Source organism: Neopsephotus bourkii, unplaced genomic scaffold, assembly GCF_033783945.1.
Source record: "Neopsephotus bourkii isolate Nb327-2 ecotype Australia unplaced genomic scaffold, CSIRO-AGI_Nbou_v1 NB_481, whole genome shotgun sequence".
Lineage (NCBI taxonomy): Eukaryota > Metazoa > Chordata > Aves > Psittaciformes > Psittacidae > Neopsephotus > Neopsephotus bourkii.
The window spans coordinates 2,132,983-2,149,410 of record NW_026900982.1 but is presented as its reverse complement, the minus strand read 5'-3'; the positions used below and the strand labels follow the sequence as shown (position 1 = coordinate 2,149,410).

The 16,428-nt window shown below is 42.2% G+C and overlaps 1 protein-coding gene across 5 annotated transcripts in view; it reads right to left on the bottom strand.

The window, feature by feature from the left end:
* Positions 1–1,936: 1,936 nt before the first annotated feature.
* The window catches only part of ATL2 (atlastin GTPase 2), a 46,188-nt gene continuing 31,696 nt past the window's right edge, over positions 1,937–16,428 (bottom strand). For 3 of the 5 annotated variants that reach the window (XM_061350337.1, XM_061350341.1, XM_061350342.1), the window contains 9 exons: positions 15,083–15,139; positions 14,000–14,092; positions 13,564–13,702; positions 12,590–12,717; positions 10,428–10,484; positions 9,134–9,205; positions 6,097–6,528; positions 4,524–4,538; positions 1,937–4,420 (listed from right to left, as the gene is read on the bottom strand). In XM_061350337.1, the coding sequence (XP_061206321.1) occupies positions 4,313–4,420; positions 4,524–4,538; positions 6,097–6,528; positions 9,134–9,205; positions 10,428–10,484; positions 12,590–12,717; positions 13,564–13,702; positions 14,000–14,092; positions 15,083–15,139 (1,101 nt within the window). In that variant the 3' untranslated portion in view covers positions 1,937–4,312. The remainder of the gene's footprint in view (positions 4,421–4,523; positions 4,539–6,096; positions 6,529–9,133; positions 9,206–10,427; positions 10,485–12,589; positions 12,718–13,563; positions 13,703–13,999; positions 14,093–15,082; positions 15,140–16,428) is intronic. The other 2 variants (XM_061350340.1, XM_061350339.1) reach the window with 2 other exon arrangements.

Below are 16,428 nucleotides of genomic sequence, written 5' to 3'. Positions count from 1 at the left end.
CGGCTAGGTTGGAAAAGACATTTAAGTCCATGAAGTCCAGCCGTTACCCCAGCGCTGCCAAGTCCACCCCTAACCCATGTCACTGAGGGCCTTATCTACATGAACACTTCCAGGGATGTTGATTCCACCACTGCCCTGGGCAGCCTGTTCCAGTGCCTGAGCGCCCTTTCAGTAAAAAAATTGTTCCTAATATCCAGTGTAAACCCCCCCCCGGTGCAGCTTGAGGCCATTTCCTCTTGTCCTATCGCTTGTTCCTTGGGAGACCAGCCACCTCATTCCATCTTCCTTTCAGGCAGTTGTAGAGAGCAGTAAGGTTCCCCTTGAGCCTTCTGTTCCCCAGAATAAACACCCCCAGTTCCCTCAGCCATTCCTCGTCACGCTTGTGCTCCAGGCCCTGCACCAGCTTTGTTGCCCTTTTCTGGACACTCCAGTTCCTCATTCTCTGTCTTGTAATGAGGAGCCCAAAACTGGACACTGCCAGCTGTAGTCTTTCCCATGTAGCTTTCCTCCCTGGCTTTGCTGTGTTTCTGAGGCAGGAGTTGGGTAACTACTGCTGCTGAGGGACAAGTTACCATGTTTTACTCTATGCCTTTTCTGTTGTTTTTTGCTTGCCCAGGGAGGATGGGGAAAGCAAGGCGTTAATACACCACCAGTCTGTACAGAACTGGAGCAGCTTTCAGAGCTCCTTTCCCAAGTCAGTAGCAGAGTAGCTCTGGATAGGCAAAACAAGTGTTTTATCTCTTTCATCCCCTGCATATTCCATTAGTGAAGTTCCTCTATTCCCTTACCCACCTTCTGTGCAATCCTGACATTCTGAACAGTACACAAGCAGAAGCTGAGAAATACCAAACTTATTTTACTAATTGTAAGGGGCTGTCCAATAGAGGCGAGGCTACTACAGCTTCAGGCCCCGATACGCAACCAGCAGCAAGGCTGAGCCACAGCATTCCCAGTAAGCACACACACACAGCATGTGCAAAGACAGCCCCACTCCAGTTGCTGGTTCAAGCCCACCCTTGCACACACCCCCTGCGGCTGCCCTCAGTACCCAGCCGTCAGATACAAGTCTATCCTGTAACCGTCCTTTGGAGCCTGTTATTCCTACTTGCCTCCCATAGGGGGAGGCACACACAAACAGGTCTCAGATGAACCCCAGACCTTCCCTTACGCTGGACCTCCTTGTCCCTCTGGTTGCCGCATGCAGGACTAGATGTGTATCCAAACCAGAGTCACGGCTGTTTCATTACCTGGCTCCCAAGCCCCTTGTCCCACTTGCTGGCTAAATCTGGCTTGATACTCATACACCAACAACACACCACCTCACTGCAGTTGCCCGCACTTGCTTTCCACTCACTAGCCTACTGGCACTCCAAATGTAAAAGCCTGTGACCCAGATCCCACTCTAGTTACTGGCACTTTGACTTCTATGCACAGAATGGAGCCACCTATCCCAGGAAGAGGGTGAGAAATGGAGTTAATGGAAACAGGACAGACACACCCAGACTAAAGCACTCATCATTAACCTCTTGCTACATAACCAGGCCTTTCTGTCCCCTTGTGTTACTTCCCATCCATGCTCCTCCCAAAAAAAGCACCTTCCTTGGCCCCTTCTTTTTCCTACCTTTGGTCCCTCCCACAAAGTTGAGGGTTTCTTGCATTAATTCTGAACTTCTCTGGCACAGTGTTCAGGAGCCCCCCAGACACACACCCTAGTTCAGTCCTCTACTAGGACAGCCTGGATAAAGCCTTCCAGCTTCAATGTCCACATCTTGGACAGAGTTCTGCTCTCCTCATCGCTGCAGGGCACAGCACAGCCTCAAATCTGACTGATACCTTCCTGGGAAAGGCAAGAAGCAAAGGCAAGCATGACCCTCCAAACTATTTATGTGACTCCAGTCATTTGACTAATAAAGAGATTCATCACCAAAGCATCAGATTGTTTAAATAACAGTATTTAATCTGTACAGTTTGAGAAGATATCATAAAATGCAACATTCCTACCTCATCTTCAGCATCATTCCCTTGGAGCTGAGCCCTCATCTCCAGAGGGCAGGTAACCTCCACTCCCCAGCAGTCCTTTATGGTACAAAAGTCACAGTGCAATTGCTTTAGTCCTAGACAGATGATTTCCCTCACTCAAGAGAGGGGAGACTGATGAAGCTCAAATGTTGATGGAAATTATTACCATTTAGGAATGCAAAAAAACCCAGCTATTGCCCACAGTCATTTCCAGCCGAAACTACAGCAGTTAATTCTTTAGCTGCCTTTTACACTCCACACAGCTGATTTAGTCAAGAGTGAGAACAGAGCCAGTAACAAGGTTTCAGAACGATACAGTTGTTGGAGGGCAGAAGCTGACAAGCAACTCCACAAGGCAAGAAGCGTGCTTTAGAATACCAGAAAGCTTTCCTATGCAGGGAGGGGGTATGAGCTAGACAGATGTCATCTTTCAGAGACAAGCATGAGGAGAACATCAGCTTCAATAGAAAGCTATGAAGTACAATAGACAATTTGCTCATATAATTGTCAGGATAAGTATTTGACATAGTTTATGTAGTAGAATACATACTTCAACGTCTTTTAAAAATAAGCACGGATTTCATTTCATATATACACAACTGATTTTAATCATGTACTGAAAATAAATTACAGGAAATAACTTTAAAATGCAACAGAAGACGAGTTTCACAACAAACATTCCCACTGATTTTCCCAAGGGGGTGAGAGATTGCAGTGCTCAAGGCAGGTAAATATCACAAACATATCAAAAAACTTCAAATTGTTGATGCATTCACACATTTACATGAGCCACAAACATTCCTTTACAGGGACTGCACTTTTAGCTACCACAGAACCAGGTTTTGCCATAAACTACAAAACTTTGATACAAAATCGTATTTATATATTTATATTTAATATACATGCCCTATCTGTGATTTCTTAAAAAATAAAAACTAAACACACTGTACAGACAATCCTAACTCATTGCTTGGTAGCTGTAGGCAACATTTTTGGATGGAATTTCTCCCCCAGTAGAATTAATGGCAATATTATATACACGAAGGCTAAACTGCAGAAAAAGACAGCTCAGTTCTGATATGCACCTCCCTCAGGACCAGGTCTGCGAGTTCAAGGCAAGACACCGTATGCTCTGACTCACTGCCTCCCTTGCAAGTCAGTTCTGCTGTCAGCAGTGTGAGGAACCGATACATGCATTTGTGTAACACTGGTAGAGAAGGCAATAAAGCAACGTATGTGTTGTAATGTGGTGGCTCTAATGGCTTCACTGACTTGATACGCAGAAACTCTTGTTAGAGGTGGCGAGGGTATGGTGTGGAGCTGGGTACGTTTGGTGAGAGCACCCCTTATGTGGGTCTGATCATTACACTTCCCTGAATTACCTCCTGCAGAGGACAGATTCCCACTGTAAGCCAGAGACTGCATCAGCTCAAACACAGGGGGGCAGATCCCTCCCCCTTTGTCACCCCCAGATACACATGTGCAGGGTTCACCAGGACTACACACAAAATAGACACCCTCCCTCCCACCCCCAGCCGTCTCCATGGCACCAGTTTGTCTTAGAAACAGAGCACTGACAAACTTAACTCTTCCCAGGTGATGGCAGCAATCTGTGAAGCCAATCACACTAAACTACTTCTACAGTTGATTGTAAACTTTGGTTTATTTTTATTTATTCATTTCTTAATTACTGAGTTCTCATGGTACAGCAAGCATGTCTAGGATGAGAGGGCAGAGTTGAAGAGGAGATGAAGTGTCAGTCTGTCTTTAGTCTGGCATGGTGAGACACCTGCTCGCCCAGGCTTGCTTTGAGAGAGTTTTTTACAGACTGCCTCATATGATCCTCCATCAAATTATCACTCATGGGCTTCAACACCTGTGGAATGAGAAACGTGCAAAAGAAACAAAAGAATGAGGTAACCAAGGAAAAGAAAGTATAAAAACATACAAAGAGATGAGATCTGAAATAATGAAAATTTAAAAAAGCCTGGAATGAAGTCTGACACAAACTGGCACGAACTGAAAGAGAAGCGAGTTTTGCTGCTACAGTAACGAGGTTGAATCAGTCACATGCTATGGACACAAGCGATATCCCTCCTATACAGCAGTATTTCACTGAATTCAAACCATTTTACAGTTCCTAGAAGATGGATGTGCAATTCCATACCCTATATGCAGCATCAGTCTGGTATGGTTACAGCATTTATGCAGACCGGCCCAGACGGTCCAGCTTATTGTCCTATATGTGTAAGTGTGAACACTTCAGATACAGAAAGAAAGTTAAAAATACTGGCTAGTTTTTCTTCTTGTTATTGTTGGATGAGAGTCGCTGTCGTGGCACTGATGTTAGAGCACGGCGAATCGTTCGGCGTCTAAGGACTTCAAAGAGTTTGGAAAACACCTAAAACACGAATTCAGCTGTTAGGAAAAGCGGCTCTTAGAAGGCAGGAGAAAAAAAGTCATCAAGTTCAGAAAAAAGAAATTGATTGCCAGTAACTTCTCACCTTCCTGGGATTCCTCTGAAGCAAGGAGGGAAAAGAAAGGCAGAGATTCAGAAAAACCATAGCAAGAACATGGTATATAATCACAGAGTGACTCACAGAGGACCCATAGATGCTTTTCATATCATTGCTGATACGCAACTGCAACGCCACCAGCAGCAAGCATTTTTGGAGATCACCTTCCTCTAGTCCACAAAAGACAAGCTTCTGCCAGCATAAGCCAGGTTCTCACCCTTCCAGGGAAGGCAACAGTCACAGAACCAGCTAGGTTGGAAAAGACCTTTAAGATCATCAGGTCCAACCGTTACGCCAGGACTGGCAAGTTCACCACTAAACCACATCACCGAAGGCCTCATCTACATGGTTCTTGAACACTTCAAATGAAGCCTCGTGTGCTCTAGGTACCCTACAGCAGCAGTTGCATTCACTGAGTACTACACATAGAACTAACACCTTGCAGTTTTCTTGCAGCATTCCTCAACCCCAAGCTCCAAAGCAAGAAGCTACGGTGGTACAGGAGAGACTCAGTTTTAATCTCTAGTAGCATCAAATTTAGTACGCTGATGCTCATATCCCTCCTATTATTAGAAACCCACTTTTTCCACTCCAGTTAACTCACAACCTTACCTGGTTACTCAGACAGGTTTAATGTAGCTTATGATGAGCCTTGAATAGAGTAATTTTTCAGATGTGGAAGAGAGCCTCTGCACAAAAGGCTCCAGTTAGTTATTTGCTTGTGCCCTGTAGGACCCATTTTAATGTCACCCCAGGTAAGTTCAGTGAGACCTTTATTTCTAGTAACAACAGCACCAACTTACTTCCCTTCTGCTGACACTGGACACAGCTACTTGGAATGCTCCAAACACTACTTGTTATAGTTGGTCAGGAATTCTCTACATTGGCTTTACTGGCACAGCTGTCAACTGGATTAGGGCAGCAAAATCCCTGTACAAAAGGCTTTCTCCTCCTTTTAACACTCATGTCATCTCTTCTTTCAGGATTAGTCTATCGATTATTTCTTGCAACAGCAAGCACCAACTGAAGTTGTCGTAGATAACACGTCTTCCTGAAGGAAGAAACCTGCTGTAAATCCTCCTGCAACAGCTGCTGCAAGTCATCAGCCAATTCTTTCTGAGGTCTAAGTTAGATTTCCAGTGTCACATCAGGTGAGGAGAGGGAGGCAGCAATGTTTTGCCCTCCCCATTTCTGGCACCACCTGAGATTTTACCCACCACATCCATAAGGCAAGTTTATCACTTCAAACATACCTTTAAAACCAGAGTTTCTTGCTCTGAAAAAGTAAGGAGATTTTTAAAGAGTGCCTCCACTCTTCACATCCAAGCGCCTAGGCCTTTAGGTAACACTTATCCTGATAATATGTTAAGCTTATTTAACGTTCTTTGTGTGCAGCACCTCTTATTGAAGAGAGCAATCATACCCCTGAGCTGATTTTCCCTTTGGCAGCACAAGCATTCTCCATTAGGTCTAGACCAGCTTTTCACTCACAGCACAGAACAGAAACTACTTCGTAAGTCTGAACAAGAAAGAAGATATTGCATTAAAAATAGATACCAACCTGTTCCCATATAGCTTCAGCGATCTGATCAATGGCTGTTCCAACTTCTCTGAATTCCCCAGAGTACTTAACGTATGCCCAAGTACAAAACGATATAAGAGCCATCCCCAGCACAAGATTACACAGGGTAGCTATAGAGTTCATACCAAGGAACCCAGTCAGTCCTGAGGTTATATACATGGCAAACATGACTGCAAATAGAGTGGCAGGGGTACGAGCAGCATAAAAGATGTTTTTGCCATCGTTGTGCTTCACAAAGTTTGCATAGATCTCGTCAATTTCCACTTCAAGCTGTTCCTGGTAGCGACGACAGAACTCCTCCCCTCCCATCTTCTTCACTGAGCGGAACTGCCTGATGGCTGACTCCCTGCAATCCTGATGCTTCCGCTCCAGGTCCGATGGGGCAATATAAGGCTTATCTCCCCCACAAACCTGTTAAAGCAATCACAGAGGAGGTCACCACACCTGAGTATCTTATGAAAGCAAACCTACTCCTCGCTGCCCCCCTCTCAATCCAGCACCTGGATACCTCCTGCAGCTTTCCTGGTTCTGGAATTCTAGAGTCCATCTCAAGAGCGAAGCAGCTACAGGTACTTCGCATCATGGCACAGCAAGTGCCTTATCTGTCTAATCACATACAGAGCTATAGCACATGTCTGAACTCATACTTTCAACTGTTCCCTTTGGACAAGACCATGGGGCATCAGTACCACATACATTCCTGTTATGAAAATAGGAAATAAAGGAACACCATGAGGCAGTGAAAGCTTGGCTTCAGGAAGGTTAAGGAGAACTCTGAAGGCCACAAGCCATCTCCTCAGCTTTTTACTGCTGGTCACCCATCTCAGTGAGAGGGTCAGTGCAGAACTTGACAAGCAGAGTAGATTCTGTCCATTCAGCAAGTTTATTCATGTTTGTTGCTGCTACTGGTAGGCTCCATGGAACTTACCAGGTGACATGAGTTAACAAGAACCAGCTCCTGATATTATTAGCCTGCTCTTCCCTAGACTGTGCTTTTGGCTTGACTCTGATCAAGTTGTGAGCATACGCTTCTGCTGAAGGGACAAGATCACAGACTCAAAGGGATACCCACCACCACCTGAATCAGCATGGGTATGAAAATGACTCCAAGGACTCCTACTCTGTAAAACTGATTTCTGACCTCTTGAGTACTGTGTTTACAGATTACCTAGGCCATCACAGATATATGTATACCATTAGCTCCAACTCCTCCAGACCCTCACAGTCAAACTACATCTAAAACTGGCGATTCTTTCCACATGACGTCAAACAGCTGCCTTCTTTCTCCTGCCACAAGGTAGTCTTAGCACAATGCTCATAATCTCATGTCTTGAGTGCAGCAAGAACTTTAACCTCTTGCTGCTGCTATCCCTTCAGCAGGACACACAGAAGATCACTTTCTCAGAGGACAGTATTCCCTTTTTTCCTCACAAGATGATGGCTTCACTGGCTAGCTTCAAGGCAAACCTTGCTGTCAAGATTCTGACACCCCCACTCTGCCCTTACTCAAGTTTAAGAAGCACATTTATGCTTTTTTTTTCATATTTAAGTCCTTCACACCTGGCAAAACTCCCTGGAAAAATCGCTACTAGTCTCATCCTTCAAAACTGTTTGTTTTCATATTGTCCAGAGTGTAAACAGTAGGAGCTGCTGATTCATCAAGACCACCACACATACAATTGCCACTGTTTTCTTATACTCTCTGTGTCTGCCCTGTTGTTCCTTACATTTCACTGGTCATTAGGGGGAACAGTGGTTATGCACTCTCAGCAAAGGAGGGCTTTGGTTTATGAGAACTCCAAACTACAGCAAGAACTATCTTTACATAATCCAGCCTTAAATACAAAGAGTTCCCACTTCTGTTCCTAAAAACAGAAATTTCAGAGCTGTGTCACGTTAAGAACATCATCTGAGACATCTGGATAAAAAAATTATTCAAGACATTTGTGTGTATCTCTATAGTGATATAAAAATACGCAGTACTGGGGAATATTGCTATGGAAACAAAGTCTGTTTAAGAGAACATCTGTTCCTGTTTATTCCTTTCCCCAAGTATAAAACGTTACAATTACAGCATCTCAACAGTCATTGAAGATTCAAGGTAGGAAGGCAGAAGTTAGCGTTTATTATAAACAGCCCATCTACTATTTCAAGAGATGTCCTAAATGAAAACAAATGAAGGAATCCCTCTACACCAGCAGAGCATTCTCAAAACAGCCTGCTAACAACTGATAATGGCTAGTCTGCTGCTAGCATTAGATATTACTTTAATCTCTAGAATGGAAAGCTACTTCAACAATTAAGACCAGAAATAGCTGAAAAACATAGGGCGGTATGTTTGTAACATGTTATCACACCTACTGGTCTTCTCTGGTTGTAGAGTTACACAATAAGCATAGCCCTGTTAAAGCTTTATGAGACATACAATTGTTTTCAGAAGTTCCTATTATAAAACCTTGCGTAACACTACCCTGAAGCATGAAGTCCATCCAGGCATTCAGCTTGGAGTGGTGTAAGTCACTATCTTCAAGAGAAGCAGCAAGCAGGAAATTACATAAGCAGCTTTTTTCAGACACAGTAATTCTTGTATTTCAAGGGCTTTTTTAAAACTTTAGAATCATTCTAATCTTTGCATTTTACAGTTCATGACTGACCACAGTTCAGAAGCATGACACTATAATACTAGAACTTTACCCTTGCACAACCCTGGCCCACCAAATGTCTCCTCAGCTGCTTGCCTATTTCAAGTCACAGGATTTTAAGATGTCAAGAACAGCAGGGGGAACTAACAGGTGGTACCTTGCAAACATTCCCTACCTCCCAGCAATTTCTGACTCAAAGAATCCTGGTTTTGCTGCATCAGACATCTAATCTCACAGCAGAGTGAAGAAAACACACAAGTACTGACCCTAAGCTACTTCTCTCCATTAACATGCCCACAAACAGTCACTAAGTACAGCATTAATGAAGGCGTGTATTTCCATATAGACAGTTAGAAAATACTGTGTCATCATACCTGCTCCATGCCTTTACTGTACAAGTCTTTTGCTCCTGCCACAGCAGCAAGATTGTTCGCCTCAGCTGTTGCCTAGAAAACATTAAGCACCGTGTATCATCACAGCATTACCAGTTAGTTGCATACATGTAGGACACTGCCCAACATAACCCCACAGCCTCCAAAGCTTCAAATGGCCAGGAAACTGCCCCACAGAAACAAGTCAAGGTTGGTGATATGCATTAAAGCAAATTACTGACTAGGAGAATGTTTTCTTCAGCTTTCTAGTACAACTGCAGACACATTCCCATGTGCTTGTACAGGCTTTTCATCAGCAGCAATCTCTTCTGAATGCTCCATTATTAATAAGCAAATAAGGAGCACTGAACTATTAAATGTTAATCCTGATACATTACTACCTGTGAGAAAAGCAGCAAGTTGTATTAACTTTGCATTGTACGTGTGCAGGTTTGGTGTCATAATCTGCAAGACTTTAAAACTGTTTTCAACCTGTGTCACATCAGGGTCAATTACTCTAGCTAATAACTGCAGGATGTAATCTTTTGTATCTCTCAGCCACGTTTATGGCATGCTAAGTAGAGGAAATTAGAGCAGCCTTTGGTTCATTATGAGTTTTCTGAACTTTCCCAAAAGTCTAATGATTTGGTTCATTGAAGGATGAAAAAACACCCAGAACAGTCATATATTAATGAAGTAACAAAGGAAGCTTAAAAAAAAACAAGTTTTATCAAGACAAAATGATCCTAAAGCCCACACTTTGGTGAAAGCTCTTCATCCCTAATAATTCAAGGGTTCAACACAGCTTAATACAATCAGTTGCATTCAGATCACTTTAAAGCTGATTACATCCTCTTCAATCAACCCTGAAAAGTAACCTCAATGCAGTTACTCAGTCTAACAAACCCACAAGAGTAGCCCAACACTGCAAGAGAGTGGCAACAGCTGCATTACTGTAAGCCTTCTCCATTTTATCTGCTGCATCTGATGCTAAATGCCCTCTGAATACAGTCTGAAAGATATTGACAAAATAGCAAGTTACAGGAAATACAGAAATTGAAGCAGCTAAAAAAACCCTAAGCAACCAGATATACCCCCACTCCATTTGTCAGATAGAACTGAGGGAAGACACAAACATGTACCCAGGCTAAACAGTTCAGATGGCTTTCAAAGTAAGGAGTTCCTTCAAGAACTACAGCTCTGTGTGTGGGAGCTTCAGACCCACAGCAGTCATCATCTTCAGCTGCAAAGAACTTACAAAGTATGCATCAGATTATTTGAAAGACAAATAAAATACCTGCAGCATAGACTTCGGATGAGGTAGCTCCTCTCCTTGATAGATTTTAATATAAGCCTAAATGGGAGAAGAAAAAAAAAAGGTTTCTTTTTCCTGAACATTTATGTTTAAGGAGCAGGGGAAAGGAGGCATGATATAAGGATAGAGCTCATATATTATTCTTTGCAATAATGTAAAATATTCAATTAAACAAATTACAAGTCTGGTATTCTTACAGTTATCCCTAGTGCTTTAATCCCTTTACTTTCCTTGCATTTGAGGCTGGGGCCTAGCAGGGTAGCAGAGCAGCGTAAGAAGATACGACCACTATCTCAAGCTTTACAGCAGCTTTCTGCTCCCTCACATACGTAAGGTCTTTGCTAGGCAGGGAATCTTCATCCAAAACAAGAGTGAAGATGACAGTCCCACACAGCCTTTCTGGCAAGAGGTCTGTCCAAACACACCCCAGTGCTGGGAGAACCAGTACTTACATTTCCCCATGTGCTTTGCTCCCTTGAAGTGTGGGAGGAAAAAAAGCAGATCAAAGCACTAATTCAAACACAGCTGAACTGCCAAAATAATTCTGGGAGCCAAGCAAGCAGACTATTCCTCTGTGCCCCAACCCACCAATCCTTAGGTGTCCTTTCCTTCACCAGGGTTTCAGGAGGCTGGAAGAGAAAATGTCCTTCATGTCTTCTTCTACAGCCCACAAAACAGCCTGTGTGTGGCACAGATCTTTGGGACAGATTAGTGCAGGGGACACAGCAGGCAGCAGTAGCCATGTCAGCACTTGGGATAAGCTATGCAAGTCAGACCACTTGTTAGGGCCACTCTTACCCCTTCAGAGGTTGGGCAGTTATTCTTCATGCTACTACTGCTCTCTACCCTGGCTTGTCTACAAGTCTTTGCCTTAAGGATTCTTCTCCATAAAGGAGGACAGAACAAGGTTATCAGGGTCCCCATATACCCAATGCTCTAGGTTGTAGGACAACCTACAAAAATGTATATAGAGTTATACAGGACTCTGTTCCCTCGATACCTTCCTTGCTTTCCTCCAAGTAAAACCCCTCCAGTTCCCAACTCAGACTTCATGATCTCAGCTTTAGATGCACAGTCCAAAGGGAGCAGTCCTCTTTAGTTACATAACCACGGTGTTTCCACAGCAGCCTGCATGACTGTTCCCAGACATTTTCAATAGAGGAGCTCTGACACTCAGTTTTTAAGGTGCAGTCCTTTCTAAACTGCTGTTGAATGCTCAATCCCTATACTGCACAGAATCAGGTCTTACTAGAGAAGAAAGTGAAAGAAAAAGCAGCATGTAACCAGGTAAATACAGAGACTAAACATATGAGCTCTAGAGTGTTGATTTATGCTTGTCAGAACAGCCATGACTTCTGCATCCCACCTAATGCCTTTCCTTTACAAAAAGGGAAGAAACTTCACTTAACACTTCATTTTACAAGTATTAAAGAGTTTGGTCTCAGATTCCTCCCTTGTATAGCTTCTTTCTTACCAGCCCAACTCTGTTCTACCTTTAATATACATGCTCAAAAGTAGTAATGCAAAATTAACGTCTTTACAAATATGTGCCACTTCGTCCTACCAAGCCAACTGTCTAAGTCATTCCACTCAGAAAAAGGTTACACACCAATTTGTGGTGATGTAGGGATTATGTTATCACATTTCTGCTGGTGTCACTATGAGACCAAAACAGCTCAAGGGTCTAACAGCTGCGAGTATCATACACAAATATTTCAGTGCATACAGTGGTGCTGCACATGCAAGTGTTTAGAAAGCATCTTTCTGACATGTTAAAAATCCAGAGGGAAGTAGCTGAGATTTTTCTTGCATACCAAGCAGTTTAAAAGCTGATTTTCAATCTGCAGAGGCCCTCTTTAAAAAAAAAAAGAAAAAAAGAAAAAAGACAAACCCAACGTACCTAAAGGAAGCAAACAAAAAAATCCACCGACCCAAACACAATTTTGCCCACAGCAGCTTGCTAAGAGCTACACTGTTAGGAAGTTTTGTGCCAGTTCTGAAAAGTCAGAGTAATGAAAGGAAAATGTGAGCTGAGCAGTGAGTGTCAGCCTAGATATCTTATCTTCTCTGGGAGCAACATGTCCTAAAATTAGAATACTGTCTTTTAAGCCATTAACAGAAATAATTAATATGAGTTTGCTTACCTTGAAGTATTCTACAAGATCTCTACAGGTCACCTTGGATCCACTAATCTCTTTTTCTACCAAATTTTCAGGGGCAAGCAGTAGTGGTATCAAATTCCTCAGTTCGTTCTTAAAATCTTCATCTATATCTAGAAATAAATAAATGGGGGAAATAAATAAAATGGTTAGTTTTGTGTCAATCTTACATTCCCTAAAGAAACACTGATAAAACCCTTGATCCTTCAAAACCCAGTGTCACAACACTAGACTGTATTTTTAAGATATTTAAAAGCTTTCATACACAGCTTTAATAAGTAGCTTTAGTAAGTTCTACTTTGTCTTTACCTTAACTTCAGACTGAGACAACAAGGTTCCACAGACCTTGTAATATTTAAAATGCATTTCCCCAATTACACCAACAGCTTACACAGTAATCCCAGCACAGCAGTGGTTGACAACCAACTGTCACAAACTCACTTTTTTAGCCTTTGCCATTCTAGTATGTTCCCTCTGTAGGGGGACAAACAGCAGTTGGAGGAATCCTGACTGCCTCTCATTCTACAGCAGCAGAAGTTGACAGCTTTTAGTTTAAGTTATTTTAGTTCTGACCTTTGGTTTACCAAGTTCTTGAAGAAAGGCCTTTTAAATTTCAGGAAAGTGTTTAATTTTCTGAATTCTCCCCTTCGGAATCCTTATTTATCTTTAGAATCCTTATTTAATGACCTTTAAGTATGTCTCAAATTACCAGATTACAAGCAACAGCTAGACACAAACATACCCACTCCTTCTGCTTACTTAACTCCTTTACCTTTAAACCACTGAAAAGAACATACAATTTCTAGATTCCACAGTTTCACCTTTTAGCTCCACATTTTTCCAATCAAGCATTTCAATAGTCAACCATTTCAGTGTTTAACTTCCATCATTTAAAAAACAACAAAAACCACCGAATTCAGTGATCTAAATCAAGGAACACACAATGGAAAGCTTCCTACCATTCAACCTCCCATCAAAATTTGGATTTGTTGCAACTTTAAGACCAGGGTGGGGCAACAGGAAACAGCCAAGGTTACTGAAACAGGAGTGTATATGCTTCCTTACATTCTGTAGCTCTTCATGTTGGTTTTGCTTTACCTGAAGGAAAAACAAACAAAAAAGGCAGCAAGAACTGCTAAGCCACTACTAGTCTTGCAGTACTGCAATTGAGATTAAATATCATCTTAAAAGCAGTAAAAGCACAGAAGTATGTTTTATCTTTCATTCCTGAACCTAAAAATGTCAAACTCTAAACCCCAGAACCCCGCACACGAGTGGGAACATCACAAATGCATTTTATTATGCACAAAGAGTTAGCTCATCATGCACCATTATCTTGATGATAACGTGACACTTAAGCTAAAGACCACACTAGGACTGCTGGAGAGAACTTACCTGCAGTCTTTTCTCTAGGAACTTTCTTCCTCCTTCCAAGCCATATGCATGCTCGTAAGGATAACTCCAGTCTCTAATTAAGAACATTAGTGTCTGTAACAGGAAGAACAGCAGCAGTGAATGGTTTGCATCATTCCTAAGGTAAAAACTTTCATCACATGTGATTACTTTAAGTGAAAATAATTCTAACTCTGGCTGCTTTAAAGAAACAGCTGTAGTTTCGTGGTGCAAGTGTTTGCTTGGTTAAAAAAAGTAGTTTAAAAAAATCCACCAAACCCACACACCAAACCTACAAATGCAACTTACTCCTTATCTAAAAGGAAGCGCCCAAATGTCTCAAAAAGGTTGTTTCCCTGTTGCTGTCCTAGAGGCATTACACTGTCCTCTCTCCCATCAACTGAAGACAGGAAAGAAACCTTGATATTCCTCATATCAGACAAGGTGCTTCACAACAAAAAAAAAAGCATCTTGCCTGGGCTAATCACACAAATATTGGGGATTCAAACTTGTGAGACACAAGAGTCATACAACTCACCACCAGTTAATCATAAGTTGACTAGTAACCTTACAGGTTAAGGAGGAACTTCAGTATAGCTAAGATCTCTCTTTGTCTCCACTAAACAGAAGCAGCCTCAAACCCAAACCCTTCTTTGGCCTAGCAAACAGGAGATGCTAGCAGTTTTGAGACTTTTAACACTGAAGCCAGTAATGCTTCAAGTAAATGCAACACGCCCCTAATGCTATTTCTTAGAGGCCACAGGACCTTTACTCAGAGCCATGTACCACAAAGACCAACCGTATCTCACAAAGTAACAAGCAAGAAGGCAGCGTGAAACCTTTAACATCTGCACATCACGCTTTCACTCCTTTTATGCCTTGTAACTCAGGCACAATGCTGTACTTGCCTTCAGCATTTTTCCATTGTTTTTGCCAAGAAAAGTGGTCACAGGGAAGGGAAAAAAATAAAAATAGTCTTGTAAAGAACAGACTAGCTTCAGCCCAACTAATTTCTCTTCAGAAATTATCCTGAGCTTAGTTTCTATATATTCAATTGCTTAAGAGTGATTTAACATATATACTTACCTGAAACGGCTTTTGGTAAATCTCTTCCATAGCTAGTCTTCCATATTCTGTAAACAACTGACAGAAAGAAGAGTGTTAAGGGTGAAACATGTAAACCACATTTTCCTACTGTAAAATATTGTACCATGTCACTAGAAAATAAAACATTCTATCTTGAATTCTATTAAGGATTAGGAATAGCCAATATGCCTCAAGAACAAGTGCACCAATTCTCAGTAAAATTCAGGAAGGAGATATGATTTCCACTGGTTTCACAGTGCTATTCCATAGCTGTCAACACACCACAGCACTAAGTGGGTAGCCTGCAGGCTATTCCCAGAGGAAAGCTGGCTGCATCTTTCATCAAGCCAGTTTCTCACGTTTGTTTCCAAGGCTAAGGAGGTATAAACCTGTGTAACATTTTCCCCTTACTTCCCACAAAAGATTTATTTCTGAAAATCTCAAGGAATTTGGCTAGAGCCAGTGTTATCAGACATTTAAACACAAGCCAAGTTAGACAACTTCCCAGATCTCTACTTCAGCCCATGACCTTAACTGATAATTGTCCCTTGCTTTCAGTATAAAGACAAGTGTTTGCTGTCTTACTCTCCTTGCTTTCACTGTGTTAATACCAGCAGCAGCGTTCTTCACTCATTGAGTGCATCAGACAGCCCATGAGAACACAAATTATGGACTGGCTGGCTATTTCAGCACAGATCAATACATTCAGCTGTTGATCCATGCTAGCCCCCTTACAGATCCTGGAGATGAAGGAAGCACACCATACCCTCTAGTACCAGGCAACTGTTATTCTGAGTTAAAATCAACTCCTGGAACATGTCAGGATAAATTTCTTAGCTAAAAGGACAGTTCCTTCTGTTGACCACAAGAGCATCTGAGAACTTAGAAGACTAATTTAACACAAATTAACTCCCAAGTTTTGTCACCTGTAGCAAAACGTGCTCTGAAGTTGCCAAGCACCCCCACAAGTCTGGCTCCTTTGAGCCTAACTCCCTACCCCATTCACTTCCTAGTGAAGGAAAAGGCAGCCAGGGAATAACGGTACTTCAGAGTAACAGAAAATCCTATTACAACAGAAACTCAGGATTTCCTTCCCTCAGCCCATGACACCTTGCCTCAACTTTAAATCCATGGTTTTCCCTAACCACTGTTTTATATTTATCTTCCTTCTCTTCCCCATCTTCCGCCAACTCACAAACTCCAGTACAACAGAAAGGGACAGCTATATTCAGATTGCACTGAGGCTATTAAATGACCACAACCATGAGGAAAGCCTAGCTTTCACATAATCAGCTAAAGCTTTTTGGTTTTTTTTCCTTAGTGCTTGGTTGAGCTTTTCTGAGGGG